Source organism: Pleurodeles waltl, chromosome 11 (genome assembly GCF_031143425.1).
Source record: "Pleurodeles waltl isolate 20211129_DDA chromosome 11, aPleWal1.hap1.20221129, whole genome shotgun sequence".
NCBI lineage: Eukaryota > Metazoa > Chordata > Amphibia > Caudata > Salamandridae > Pleurodeles > Pleurodeles waltl.
The window spans coordinates 91,271,198-91,285,433 of record NC_090450.1 but is presented as its reverse complement, the minus strand read 5'-3'; the positions used below and the strand labels follow the sequence as shown (position 1 = coordinate 91,285,433).

At 41.8% G+C, this 14,236-nt stretch overlaps 1 protein-coding gene across 7 annotated transcripts in view; it reads right to left on the bottom strand.

Moving 5' to 3' along the window:
* Window positions 1–14,236, bottom strand: part of ATP13A3 (ATPase 13A3) — a 429,788-nt gene that overhangs the window by 342,076 nt on the left and 73,476 nt on the right. For all 7 annotated transcript variants that reach the window (XM_069213169.1, XM_069213167.1, XM_069213166.1 and 4 more), the window contains one exon: window positions 5,647–5,820. In XM_069213169.1, coding sequence (XP_069069270.1) covers window positions 5,647–5,820 — 174 coding nt within the window. The remainder of the gene's footprint in view (window positions 1–5,646; window positions 5,821–14,236) is intronic.

Genomic DNA, 14,236 nt, shown 5'->3' with positions numbered 1-14,236 from the left:
AAGCAGGCAATCCAATGCTGCTTTCCATTAGTCTATGGGCGATGTTGGTGTGTTCAACCAAAAAAAAAAAAAAAAAAACCAATAGGTTATCTGAAATTTGTTTCAGAGTCATTGTTTCCAGTTTCTCAAAATACGGACCATGCCGAGACACTTTACATACACCCAAAGGCCTCCACAAAAAATCCTTTAACTTCTGTAACTTTCTTGATAAGGAACAATACAGAAAATGCTAATAAAACAGAAAAATTGTATATGAAATCTATTAATACCAATAACTCTTTTCTACAGTATAAAATGTAGCTTATGGATCAGTGCGGATTTACACTGTTTCCTAATTGAAGAACTTTCTTTCTAATTCAATTTCTACACCTGAACATTACAAATTTCAGAATGTTGTGTTCCTGCAAAATAAATGCAAGAACGGGATGCTCAAAATAGATTTCATGATTTACGCACAAGTTGACAGTAGAACGTAATATCGATTAGTGCAAAGTGTGCGATTACCCTGCAGACTTGAATTAGTGGAAACATCTTGAGAGATGAAGGCAGAAAAAAACCATGAAAGAATTTAGCAAAGCTTCCAGCAAGCTGTATTTGTAGAAGAGTCCACGTTGTAAACCACATACGTAAACAACCAGAAGTATAAAGCTGAGCTTTGCAATGGTCATTTGATTGGAATATACAGTGTTATCACAGCATATTACTCTTGTTGTGGGAAAGAGACAGCAATATTTCCCTCTTTAATGTAGGGACTCTTAGAACAAAACAGGCATAAATAATCAATTTACAACATGGTAAAATCTGACCAGTTGGTTCACACGTGTTAAACGTCCTTTTCCAAACCTCTTACAAACCACCCGCTCCCATCACCACACCAGTTACATAACTAGCACTATCCAATTTGTTGTTTTACTTACGCTTCTAGAAAGGCTTTGCATACTTGACTGAAATATCCAGCCACTTTCTCCTCTGAATGCACCTTCACTGGTCTGCTTGGTTGTTCTACAGACTTATGCTGCTCTAAATATATTTAATTGTATCCTCTTGTAGTCACATTAGTACTGATTAGTAACTAACGATTGGGAACACTAGACACCCTTTAGCCGGCATACCCAATGTTATAACTAATACTCACTTTAAAATAACGTTACCGTCAACTGACAAGCCTGCAATCAGATGTCCTGTAAAGTAAAATTAGCTTGAACCGTTTCCAAACTGTAATACAGATTGGTGATTCTTTAAATGTCTGTCTAATAGCTTTGAAGAATTCAGTACCAGAAGGCTTTGCTGGCTTTTAGTTTGTTGGGGCTCGCACTCACCATCTGCTACTGTACTGTACTATAGCATTTGTACAGCACTTGCCAAAACTGTGAGGATCGAACTCTTATCCTTATAGATAGAAAGCTATGCTGTATGGGTGTGTGGTTGGAGGTGTTTTCTCTTCCCATTGATCCTATGAGGGCATTCTGTCCAGGTCATGAATGGTGACACTGAGGTGCAGTTATCCTGTTACGGAACCAGGCACTTGTCTGGTTGAGGGATGAGAAAGTGTGAGGGACGCTAATTTCTTTATTTTATAGTCAATGGTTTTCTGGCAGCTCCAATTAGCTCTGCAGGTGCATTTACTTTTTTTATTTTTTTTTAGTTTGTTCTTCGTTTTCATTGTGATTTCCTTTGCTGGCTGTGGCAAGAGGTTGTCCACTCTGGGATTTTATGGGTCCCTGGGAGTAACTGGTGTAGTGAGTGTGAGGAGGATCCAATAGCTTGTTAGATAAAACTGCCTTAAAGTCCTTTATATGCTTACCATTCTGTGAAGTAAAGTGATTTGCCAAGATGCACTGAGTTGTAATAATCTGTTTTGTCTTTTTATACAATGGAATCCTGTCACACTGAATGTGGGATCAGGTAGTGAACTGTTATACCATATATGCTGATATGGATTGTATCAGATTGAGACTAGATGGACGATTAGAAAGTCTAGGCATGTACTATGACTGATGTGTGGGTGCGGGCTATGGTTAGCGTTCTCAATCTCAGGATGAGAATCTCCTTGTGCTGAGCTGCAGCAGGTACTTTTAATGTTGGGATGAGAGATATATCTTCAGTTAGGATAGCAAAGGTATCATCTTGCAGCTGTATACTGAGGTCATTTCGAGGGTATGCTGGGCAAAGCTCCCCAGTTTGAGTAGGGTGTCCGGTGTTGGTCTTTATGGTATGGTGTACTGGTGGGGCTTGTTCCAAAGCTCTTGACTGCACTTATCCTGATGGAACTTGAAATGATAATTGCTCCTACTGATTAATCTTATGTCAGGAACACTGAAGAATACAAAACAAGTGATGGTTGTAGCTCAAGTTATTTGAAAAACTGGGAATTACTCAAGGCCGCATCTCAATCCATCAGAATTTGTCCTCCATGCCACTCTAGTTTGGGCACAGTTATGTGTAAATAAGTCTTGACCCTGCTTCAAAAGAAACAGTCCAGCCCAACCTGCCAAATCAAGTCCTCTCTGAAGCGGAACACACCCAATCCAGGAGCAGTTGATAGAGGATCTGGCTTGGCAGTTCAGACTAATTGTTCAAGCAAGAACAAGGCTACTATGCATATGGCTGGGTCTAATGTGAGGGCCATGGTAGGCAAAACAAATGAATGGGTTGAACGATACCCCAAGCCATTGCGTGGTTTAGCTGTTTGCAAAAATTCCTCCCATTGCCTATTATGTGTTTGATGTTACACCCTAAATGGCGAAGGGTATGCTCAGACACGGTGCCCCACTCACTGTGCCACTTGTACCAAGCTGCACCTGAATGAAGAGGCCTCAATAGGCTGAAACAGGTTGTTTTTGCCAGCATTTTTCTCATTATCTTTTGTGTGTTGATTTTGGCTGTCAGGAGTTCTAGTTGGGTGGGTTGTAACAAGAAAATGGGATCTACCATGGATTTCTTATTTTAAGGTGGCAGGGCAATACACAGTGCTTCCCTGAAGGGCAGTGTCTGATGTTGGGTGCATCATCCATACAGCCTCCCAAAGAAAAGGACAACTAAACCCACAAATTAAATTTCAGCAGGTACCTTGAACATACATTGTCTAGCTACCAGTAGCCAGTCAAGTGTTTATAGAACCTGTGTCATGTGGTCTCAGGCATAGAAGCACAGGAGCAGTCTTGCTGCAGTGCTTGGTGGTTGTCATATTTTGTAATGTAAGATGTGGTGCCAAGATATATGCCATTGACACAGTGAAGCCTTAAATCACATATTTGAGGATAGTTTCTACTTTTAGTCGATATCTAAAATATAAGATGGGTTGCACTAATTTCATTGTGCAGAATGTGCTCATTGTGACTGCAATGGCATGCAGCATCAGGGATAGATCAACGTCCAGGTTATCTCTAGGTTTCCAACTTTAAAGTATGTGGTGAAGTATCACATTGGTTAGTCTATGAGGGAGTCAGCAGGTGATGTTCACATGTCATAATAAGTCTTTGTGGTTTTGAGCTTTAGGTGGAGAATCATCATTGCATCTAAGGCACAGCTGCAATCAGGTTGCCTTGATTAACAGAAGTCTTCTTGGCCATCCATTAGAATGATTTACTTATAAGTTGCATAGTTGTAACTGGTAAGGTTGTACAATCTAAATATGTCCAGCTGGGGAATTAGGTAGAGGGTGAATAGGAGAGAAGAGATGATGGATCCGTTAGGGAAGTCAGAAAGTGGAGTATGAGCAGCAGATATGAAAAGTGTCAGGAATAAAATGTTACGTCTTTGAGGTATGAAGAAATCCATTTTAGAATTTGTGCATATTCTGACATGATGGGATTCTGCTTCAGTTTCTGGTACTGGACAATGTCAAATATGGCAGGTAGGTCCTGTAGCAGTTGGGCAGCCACTCTGTTCTGGTCAACACTGAGTTTTACATCCTCACTTATTGATACAAGGAGGCACTCTGCAGCCCTACCAGGCCCAAATTTAGACTGCTGATCCAACATTAAATTGTTTTACTCTGTACAATTGGAGAGTTCAGTAAAAAATGCTCTGTCAAATAGATTGTTCAAGAAAGAGGCATTAGTTTTCTGGGAAAGAAGGGTCGAAATTCCTGACTAGTGGTTTAATGATAGTGGTTTTCAACTGGGATGAAAACGCTCTACAGTCCAAGGGATTGTACAGTATGCTTCTAGGTACTTCTTCTGCACAAATTATAAGAAGGACATATTTAAAGATTTTTGAAGGGCTGGGTTGGACAGTGATCCTGATGGTCTTCTGATGTTCATAAGGTGTAGAATTCTTGCTCAGTGATGGTGCTGAAAGTGGTGCAAGATGGAAGATTGATGGTGTGCATCTTTGCAACGGTTATGTCATACATAGGAGAATTTGTAGTTGTTTGTCCTTATGGTAGTTGATATATTTTTTTTTATCTTTCCAATTTTTGAGACCGGTATCATGGATATTTGGTCACAGATGGCGTGGGATTTTGGGGTCCCTGGATTTTAGCACTCTGTATTGTGACATTCTGTTAGAATCTTGTGCAGTTGCTTCGATGGGTTGTCACCCTTAATTATGTGTATGCTGACCTATAAAAGCTGTGGTCCAAAATGGAGACGAACTAAAAACCAATGAAGTTACCATTAAAAGATAAGTTACATTACAATTGCAAAAATTGTCTACTTCAAGCTTCATGGAGGTTATCGTCTCCTGTAGTGGGAAAGAGACCATCCCTATTCTGATACAATGAAGCCTCTGAGAAAGGAAAACATGAGACTTTTTTAGATTTGATATGAAAACAAGTTCAAGGAGTATGGCAGACCAAAGACTCTTGTAAGCATTGGGAGAATGGTCCTTAATTATCAACTATAAATACAAGTACATATGGACAACCTAAAGAAGAGCCACTACTGCAGAAAGATGCATTGAGAAAACTGTGAGAACAGAGGTCAGCTCAAACGGTAGATGTCTGTACAAAAAATGTGACCACTAACTATAAACCTAAAAAATCAGCACTGTTCTTCCTGATGACATACCAAAGTACACATCTTGGAGATCTACAGATATACCCAATACTCCAGAATCTGGTCTAGCATGCACGTGTGAAAAGACCACACAAGGATACACTGATAGAAATGGCAAAGACCAAATTGTGGCCTACTATGTATTGATTTAATTGCTGTGCCTTCTACAACCCATTTGCCACTTCAATGCACATCATCTAAACTTAGTTTGTTGCTATAGGTTTCTACAGTTTTGACATTTATTATAGCTACTTTGGAAGAATAAAGTCCCATGCAAGTCCAGTCTAGACTCAAACTTGCGTGATTCATACAAAGAGTAGGCCATGAATCATGCTTTCACCTGAGGATACACTTGGTATTCTTGTAACTCCAGCTCTGACCAATCTCAAAGAGGTTATTGACAAATTGTGCTAGGAATCATCAGTCCCCAACCTATGATTCATTATTCAGCCCTAAATCCTTTGTAAACAGGCAGGTACAGGCTGATGACTGACTGGAGAAGACTAATACAGCACACATTACCCACAATTCTCTTGTGCCTGCTGCGACAAACACTGAAACAGGCCTACATAAATCGGTGAGTATTCCTCAGTTTTACTTATCAAATATGCAAAGTAAATGTATTGAGCACATTGTAAGGGCTTACCGTTGTCCTTAGTAATACCACATCACAGTCCTTTAGGGTCGTCCTGATGCATGTTGCTTTCACACGCCACCTAGGCAACCAGTACAGAAGGAGGAGAAGGAAGCCACCAGTACATACTACCCCTATTGCAGCCACACCCAGCTTCCAACGACATAGGCTGTACCCATAAATCTCCTGCATGGAAAAAGGGAGACAAACCTTAAATATGCATTGACAATGCCAATAGGTTTAGCTTCTTGCTATATTTTATTCAGTTCTGAAATATATTTAAATTGTTCCAGATGCATACATGTACTTAAAAAAATTACGATAGGAAAATATACAATAGAATTTTAAGTTTGCCAATGGGAAATGAAAGCAAGATATACTGCACTTTTAATTTTTATCAAAGTATGCATTTGTTTAGTATAACAGTACAACTATGCAAGTATAGGAAATAGTTATGGTAAACTGTTATTGTGGTTCAGTATGAAAGGTACAGTGGGTTAGGTATGATCTGTTAAATATGGTAGGTAACTTTGGTTGGACACAGTAGGGTAGACTGGAAGGTAGGAAGGGAAAGAGTGACATATGGGAAATTAGGAATGGTAGGTTAGACAGTAATGGTTAGTTTAGTATAGTAAAATAGGTAGAGATGGTAAATAGCTATTGCACAGGCACGGTAGGTCAAGTGTGGTAGATATGTTAGGTAGTGATGTGTGGTACTGTAGATAGGTTGGGCATGTTGAAGGTACGGTAGATAGGTAGAGTATGGTTGGCCAGGTATGATATGCAGTTATGACAGATTAGGCAGGTCAGGTTAGACATGGTAGACTTCCCATGTATAAACAATCTGTTTTGGCAATGTATTTTCCAGAGGCAAACACTCTCATGCATTGCCATGCAATTTAGAAGGACACATCCAAACAGCCGATACCATGAGGTGTAAGAGAAATACTCGCCTGGAGCTGAACTAATGCCCACTCGATGTATATGTTAACATATTCATATCACCAATTAACTAGAAATAAATTGCTTATTGGTAGACCAAAAAACGCCAAGGACGTTGTTTTGGGTGAAGATATTACCTTATGATTCACTACAAACTATAGAAATCATCACCACAAAGCTGATGGATCTATCACAATATTTTCAATGTGTTGAAAATCAGGAAAAGATAAAAAGAAAGAGCAGAAAATTAAAATCACAGTTGCGGATTAGTGATGTTTCACCAAACAGATGTGCATACACTTTATTGGGATTTTCGAAATTACATGTCTCCTGGTATAGAACTCTACACATTAAGAGTATTTTGGTAAACTGAGATGTAATATGATACCACACACCAGTCCATCCACCTCACATTCCAGAGCAAAACTATCCTGAAGACTTAAAACGATAGCTTTTCAAAGGTTGAAAAAGGAGCTATAAATTGCTCCATCAATAGTTCTCAAACTCATGGCTGTTTGTTAAAATGTTACAAACCGGGCTACCTGTCACTTCACCTAAAGTGATTCAATTCTTTGCAAACAAAAAAAAAAACTACATTCGAAAGCAATGTGACATAAAAAAAAATGTAATGTTCTGTTTTAGAAGTTGTTCTTCATTGATCCAGAAATGTAGGATTCATGTTGTATTTTAGCATCAGATTTTTTCTTGGTATAGCCCTATGTTGGTCATACCAAGTCCTCATTGAGCATGTGGGCATAATAGGCAAATCTCGGAAGACCAGGAAAACCAACGCCTTGCACACATTGACAATGGATGATTGAGGTCGAGGAGGTGCGCTAATGAAAAAGTTACTTCCCTTCAGTGACAAATTATCTGTTAGAGATCACGTCTATATGCAGATTCCTTACCTTTGAGTTTCCCAGGCGTCGGACTGGATCCCAAAACTTCTGTGTGAGCAGTACCCCTGTGTGCCTTCGGGCAGCTTCATTCAGTTCAGAGCATCCATGCCAGAAGTGACATTGCGGTCACCTGTATAGGTGGCACCGAGGCACATTGACGTCAGTTACTTTTCACAACTTTCCATGTCAGGAGAGCAGAACTATGAAGCAAACTGATGGATGTGTGTTGAAACTAGGGTCCTGAAAGGGATTAACAATAACCCTAGAAATGTGTCCAGAGAGCGAGGAGACATGGCTGGGTGTAAGGAATCTGTAGCTTGTTATAGCCTCTACCAGCTAATGCCTTACAGAAGGTAAATAAATTGTTCATCTGATAGAGACTTGGAGCTACAGATTCTTTACCTTTGAATAGATACCCAAGCCATATCCTCCTGGCAGTGGGCTGTGGACACATTTTCTAAACTAGAAAGTCCTGAAGGACTGAACAGGCACACTGCCCATCCCTACAGCCCTTATGGTCCAGGCAGTAGTGTTTGGCAAACTTGAGCAGAGACACCAACGTTGCTGGCTGACAGATGCCCAAGACTGGGACTCCAGGAGCTAACGCCGTGGTCGCAGCTTTTCCTCTGGTGGAATGGGAACTTAAGTTTCAGGAGGTTGCTTTTTACCAAGGAGTAGCAGATCTTGATACTAGGATCCACCCAATGAGATGTGGTTTGTTTCTGTACTGGCCGACCTTTTTTTTAGCTCCTATATAGCCTACAAAGAGTTGGTCTTACACCAGAAAGTCTTCTGTGCTTGTTAAGGCAGAACAACAAATCTTTTTTTGTGTCCAGACAGTGAAGTCACTCCTCTTCTTTAGAGGGATGTGCAGGGGCCTAAAAGGTGGGCAGGGTGACACATCATCCCAAATGGAATTGGGGGGGGGGGGGTCACCACTTTCAGGAGGAAAGAGGCCCGGGTGTGAAGCACCACTTTGTCAGGGAACACAGGGAGGGAGGTTTGGATGATAAAGCCTGCAGCTCACTCACCCTCCAGGCAGATGCTATTGCCACTAGAAAGGCTGTCTTGATGGTAAGCAGCCAGAGAGGACAATTGTGCAGTGGCTCGAAGGGAGCACACGAGGTATGTGAGACCTAAATTAAGATCCCATAGAGGCATGATAAAGGGAGTAGTAGGAATCCTATGTATAAGCCCTTTGAGAAACCTATTTATAATATGGAACTTAATTAAAGAGGGTTGGTCAGACAGTTGCAGGAAGGCGGACAGAGCAGAAAGATAGCTCTTAAGAGATTCATCAGCAGGATGCAGGAGGCCATAAGGCCAAGCAGCCACAGAGTCAGTCTCACTAAAATCCAGGACAGAGTCTGAAACATCGGTATCATAGCCTGATTATCTTAGACTTGCTGCTCAAGAGGATAAGCACAAAACTGCACTGTGACCAGAACTGCTCTGAAGAAACGCTGCGTCTTAGGAGTCTAATGTGACTTCTGAATGTTTTTGAAGAACTCCAACGAATACAGGAGGTCCGCCGTAGTTTGCAGGTAGGGCACAACAGCCTGAGGAGAGTCAGTCGTTGAGGTAGGGGAAGACTGAACCCCTGATGTGTGCAGATGAGCTGCAACCACACCATCACTTTGGTAAACACCCTAGGGGAACTTGTAAGGGCAAAGGGGAGCACGGTGAACTAAAAGTGCTTGTGGCCTACCTTGAACCGGGAATAATGCCTGTGGGCAGGCAAGATGGGGATATGGAAATATGCATCCTGCAAGTCCAAAGCTACCAACCAGTCTCCTTGGTGTAGGGAAGACCTCAGGCAAAGTGTGCATCTTGAATTTCTCAATTTTAAGGATGAAATTAACTATTCAGAGGTCCAGAATAGAGTAAAGACCCTTGTTCTTCATGGAAATCAGAAAGTAGCAGGAATAACAACCTCTGCCTACTTCTGTTACTGTAACCCTTTCCTTTCTTTAGCACTCTTGACCAAGAGAGCTGTAACTTCCTCTCGGAGCAAAGACAGATGATCCTCCACCAGCTGTTCTCGTATTGGCGGTACTGGGGAGGTAAAAATTTGGAAAGGGAGGAAGTAGCCCTCTGAATGATCTGCAAGACTCATTTGTCCGATGTAATGGACTGCCAGTGGAAGAGATAATGTTGGATTCTCCCTCCAAAGGGGCAAACGTTGTCTTGCAGAATCAAACCTTGAGGGCTTAAAGGCTGCAGCTGCCTGGGAGGGGTGGATGGCGGATGATTTCTGGCTACCATACCCACAGGGTCAGAATGCATCTCATCCACGTCCCTACATAGCTTGGGGTGCTTGCCCAAGACAATGGCTGGCATAGGGTTGGCATGGTGACACGTCCCTTCCATAGACACAAAAGGCAGACTGGGGGCAAGGCCCAAGGACTTGCCTGTAGCCTGCGTGTGCTTGAAGCACTTGAGCACTGAGTCGGCCTTCTCTCCAATGAGACGAGTACCGTCGAAAGGCATGTCCATGAGGTTGGCCTGAACATCCCCCGAAAAGCCAGATGTTCTCAGCCAGGTGTGGCGTCACTTCCAAAAAATGCTCAGGCAACGACTTAGAGCAATGGTTCCCAACGTTATGACTTCGGAGGACCTCCACTGTATCATTGCTGGAACCCAGGGACCCCCACTGAATTATTATTGGAATCTGGGGACCCCGACTGAGTCATTAATGGACGCTGGGACCCAGGCCTAAACATTGTTGATGATATAAAATAAAAAACAATACACAAAAAATAGAGAAACAAGCATTCCATCAAACACATGTGATGACAAATGTTATATATTTTGCAAATGCACAGCTTAAACCCTACCTTCTTTGATGACATTCTCGACACACTTCACAAAAAATAAAAATCGACAAAATGTTGAAGAACGCCTGTAAAAAAAAAAAAAAAGAGACAGAGGGGTAGTTCCTCTCCGGATCAGCTTTAACTGGTGCGGGAAGAAAAGAAACAACGTCTGCCCACCTGGGTGGCACCTAGATGAGTGACTGCGACGTCACTTCGGGCACCAACAACCACGAGCGGAACCGAACAAAGCCACCCACTGCACACAGGGGCACTGATCATGCAAAGTTTCCGGAGCCAGTCTGATACCTGGGAAATCCAAAGATAAGGAATCTGCAGCTAGAAATCTCTATCAGATGTTGCTTCTTGTGAAGCGTGCTTTGCCTACATTGAATCTGTAACTTGGATAAAGCATACTTCTTATGTAGTACCTTCAAACGACCTCCCTTATCTGCTCACAAAGGAGCTGAAACAAAAGGGCCACCTGCATGGGGTCCACAGCAAATTGGTGAAGGCCCAACTGGAGCAGGGGCGGGGGCTGTTAGTTTCGTTGGAATTTTGGTGGTAGAAGGCTCAACAAGAGACTGCGAAATATAGTTTGTGCCCTGATTGGTGGGGGAGGCACTATTGGAAGGCAGCTGTAGCTACTGGACAACATGTCAGTCAGATTTAAGAAGGGTGGCCTGGGAGCTGGCCTCTTACGTTATCTGGACACTCTACAGCTGCCTCAAAGAATCTTGACCTGGACATCTTTTTGCAGCTTCCTTTCATTGGGCACCCCAGGACTGCTGGGATTCCAAGCGCCACAGACAATTTGCTTTTTTTTGTCTGTTTACCACAATGGTATCAAAGGGGGACGGGAGGTAGGGGCTGGTGGTAGGGGTGGTAAGATAAAGCTTTTTTTTTTTTTTTATTAACTCCAGTTTATGGCTGTAGTATCAGGACATGCTGAACAGTTAAATCAATATTTACCTGGTCAGAAAATGGCCATCCGTTCTGAGCTGGCCTGCAGCAACCCGTAAAAAGGAAAGGGTAGTGTTGGGTGCTATTTCCCTGGCAGCACTGGCGAGTTTGGCTCATGTTCTGGGACTCTGCTGCATGGGGACCAGAACCCTGTGGCTCATAAGGTGGGCAATTGATTTGTCATTATCCATTCCATCTGGTTGTGGATAATCTCCTTAGGCACAACCTATTTATGGAGATTAAAATGTTATGCATGTATAAATCTGGGGTTAAGAACATTGGGAAGAGCACATGCTGGTCAACCAAAATCATTGTTGGGACTTGCTTCCGTGCTCCCTTTATCAGTGTATTACAGAGGTGCCATTATCCCTTTTCAAGTGTATCTCTCAACAAAGCCTGATCCTTGCTTAGGAGTGCGACTGTCAAGCAACTTTTTTTCTAACTGCATAGGATGACAGGTGCTTCACGACTATCCTGCATCCTTTCACTCTGAGGTCTGTCTCTTGTTCTCGGTTTTGATTTGGTAATTTGTTTTGAGATTAACGTTTATGCTTTGCACCTCAACTCGGTCCATTAGGTACTTGGGCCCCAACCAGCATTTGGGTGCCAGGCCTTTCTGTTGTCTGAAGGGCTGTGGTTACTTTTCACCAAGGTCACATGGCTCCAGACAGCATTTAGGGCTCTTGGTCACTCACTGGGAATAAGAATTACAGGGCTCGAAAAAATCTACTCGACCACTCACTATGGAGAGTAATTTTTAATGAGGTTGAGCTATTTCTAGAATCTACTCACCCCTTCTCGCAGTGGGAAAAGAACAGGTGTTCTGTTCAGACAGAAACTGAATTAGCAACTAAGATGCCTTTAAATCTTTGTTACATTTGCTCTGTGTCTGGAGACATAGGTCAAAAGTCAGTTTGTCTTCTTGCAATTCAAGTACTATTCCTTGTGACTGCAGGGTTCCAGGATTTTGTAACTGTGTGATCTGTGTGAAATGAAAGGCTGTGGGTATCAGGGCTTTCCTAACACACTTATATAACTAAGCCAACTTAACAAACATTTCAAAATATATTTCAGTAGCTGTGAAAGACCATTTTTTGTGCCTGTGTGATGAAAATAATATTTTTTAAAAGGATTAAAAATAATTTTAAAAAAAAGTCAGAACACTTTACTTGGGGATGTGCAAATGATAAATATTTTTCGGAAACCTAATTTTTATAGATTATTGTTATTACACTATATAGTTTTGTCAGTAAAGCTGCAAGTTAGTGGGAAGGTTTTTGGAAATTTCTTGGAAATTTAGTGTCTGTAAATGACACTGTGCTACCACATTATGCTTTAGTAATACACTTATTAAAAGTGAGCGTTTAAACTAGCTGAGAAACACTCCTGTCCTGATGGCACAGCTATTAGTAAACTAAGGGGCAAGTTATGCATGGATCATGAGTACCCTATATGTGGGCTAGACTTATTATACATGGAGCAATAGTTTAGTGTATTTCATCAAACAAAAGAGGATTTTTTTTTAACAGCAGAAGTGCTGTACTGGCATATCTGAAGGTGCACTCATGTGAGAATGTAGAAAAAGGCGACTGTATAATACAATATTTGCATAGGATCACACAATCTGAGACCCTTTTTCAGGTCAAGTACATTACAGTTAGGTCGAATAGATTGTTCAAGCTAATCGACCTGCAGGTCTAGTAACAATTTTATGATTTTTCGAGACCTGAATGAAGAAAAGGGGTTGTGTGGGACCTTGGCAAATTCTGAAGTTGGGAAAAGGAAAGTGGTCTCCAAATGATCTGGGAAGGCATGGGAGACTTCTCAGGGGGAAACTGAGCCATTTAGTTGAGGAATTTATAATTTAGGCTTCAGTTAGGGGTAAAGATTTAGCAGTCTTTGGGAGGAGGGACTTCTTTTAATCTGCCTATGATTGAGACGAACTAGTTGAAAACAAAAAGGTCCCAGAGACAGTCACTGCCTTGCCATATAATACACTGTGCAAGGGTTGGAGAGTAGTTCTCCTTCTGAGCAGTCTCAGTGAGTCTGCCAGGCACCTGACTAGTCACTTTATAAAATTGTTTAAGATGTCTTGCTTGAAGATGGTTGCTCATGCTTTCTGGAGAGGTGATCACTTTTTTCATTTTGATTAGTGACATTCTGTCACCATAGAATAGAATTTATGGCGGTTTCACTGCTGGCATTTCCGTGGAGCACTTTACCCGTCATAAAATGGGTTGGCCTTGGGAGAGGGGCGGGGGGGCAGTTGAACATCTACACCGGTGTACGGTGGTTGGCCACGAGGCAGGTGGATTTACTTCACACATTTCAAAAAGGCAGGCAAGTTACTACATTCAGCAAAAAATAAGTAAAAGTACAGACAGGCATTTCTAAAACGAGCCCTGACACGTCTACTAAAGGGCTGCCACAACAAAGTTCAAATATAGTATAAGAAAGTGCTTGGATGAGGCTGCAACAAATAAACCCAGTTAAAGGCGTTGACACTCCGAAACGACGCCCGTTCCCACATCAAATTACGAAAACATTACAGCATACGACAGTCAGAAAGAAAAAGATTATTGGGAACATTAAGGACAAGAATGCATTAGTACATGAATTCTTCAGTAAAGAATTCCAAGCCAGGTAGTGAGAATCGGAAGTCAGATTTGTAAGAGTGAAAGTGTTACCCTCAAGAGAAGGAACAGGAAGTACATTTTCGAAAAAATCCGCGAGTAGTTTTTAAAAGGGCAGAATTCAAAGGATAGCAAATGGTGCCATCAACTCTAGATCATGATAATAGATTTTTCTAATTTATTACGTCAATCCTCTGCTTTTTGTGTTCGTACAACATAGTTCGTGAAGTAATACTTGTCTCTATGTTCCTAAACGACACTAATATTTACTCAAGTTCTTGCATCCTGCAGGGCTGATGCAGAAAGGGGGCAGAAGGGGCTATGGGTGTATTTGAGAAATCCTGTGCACAGC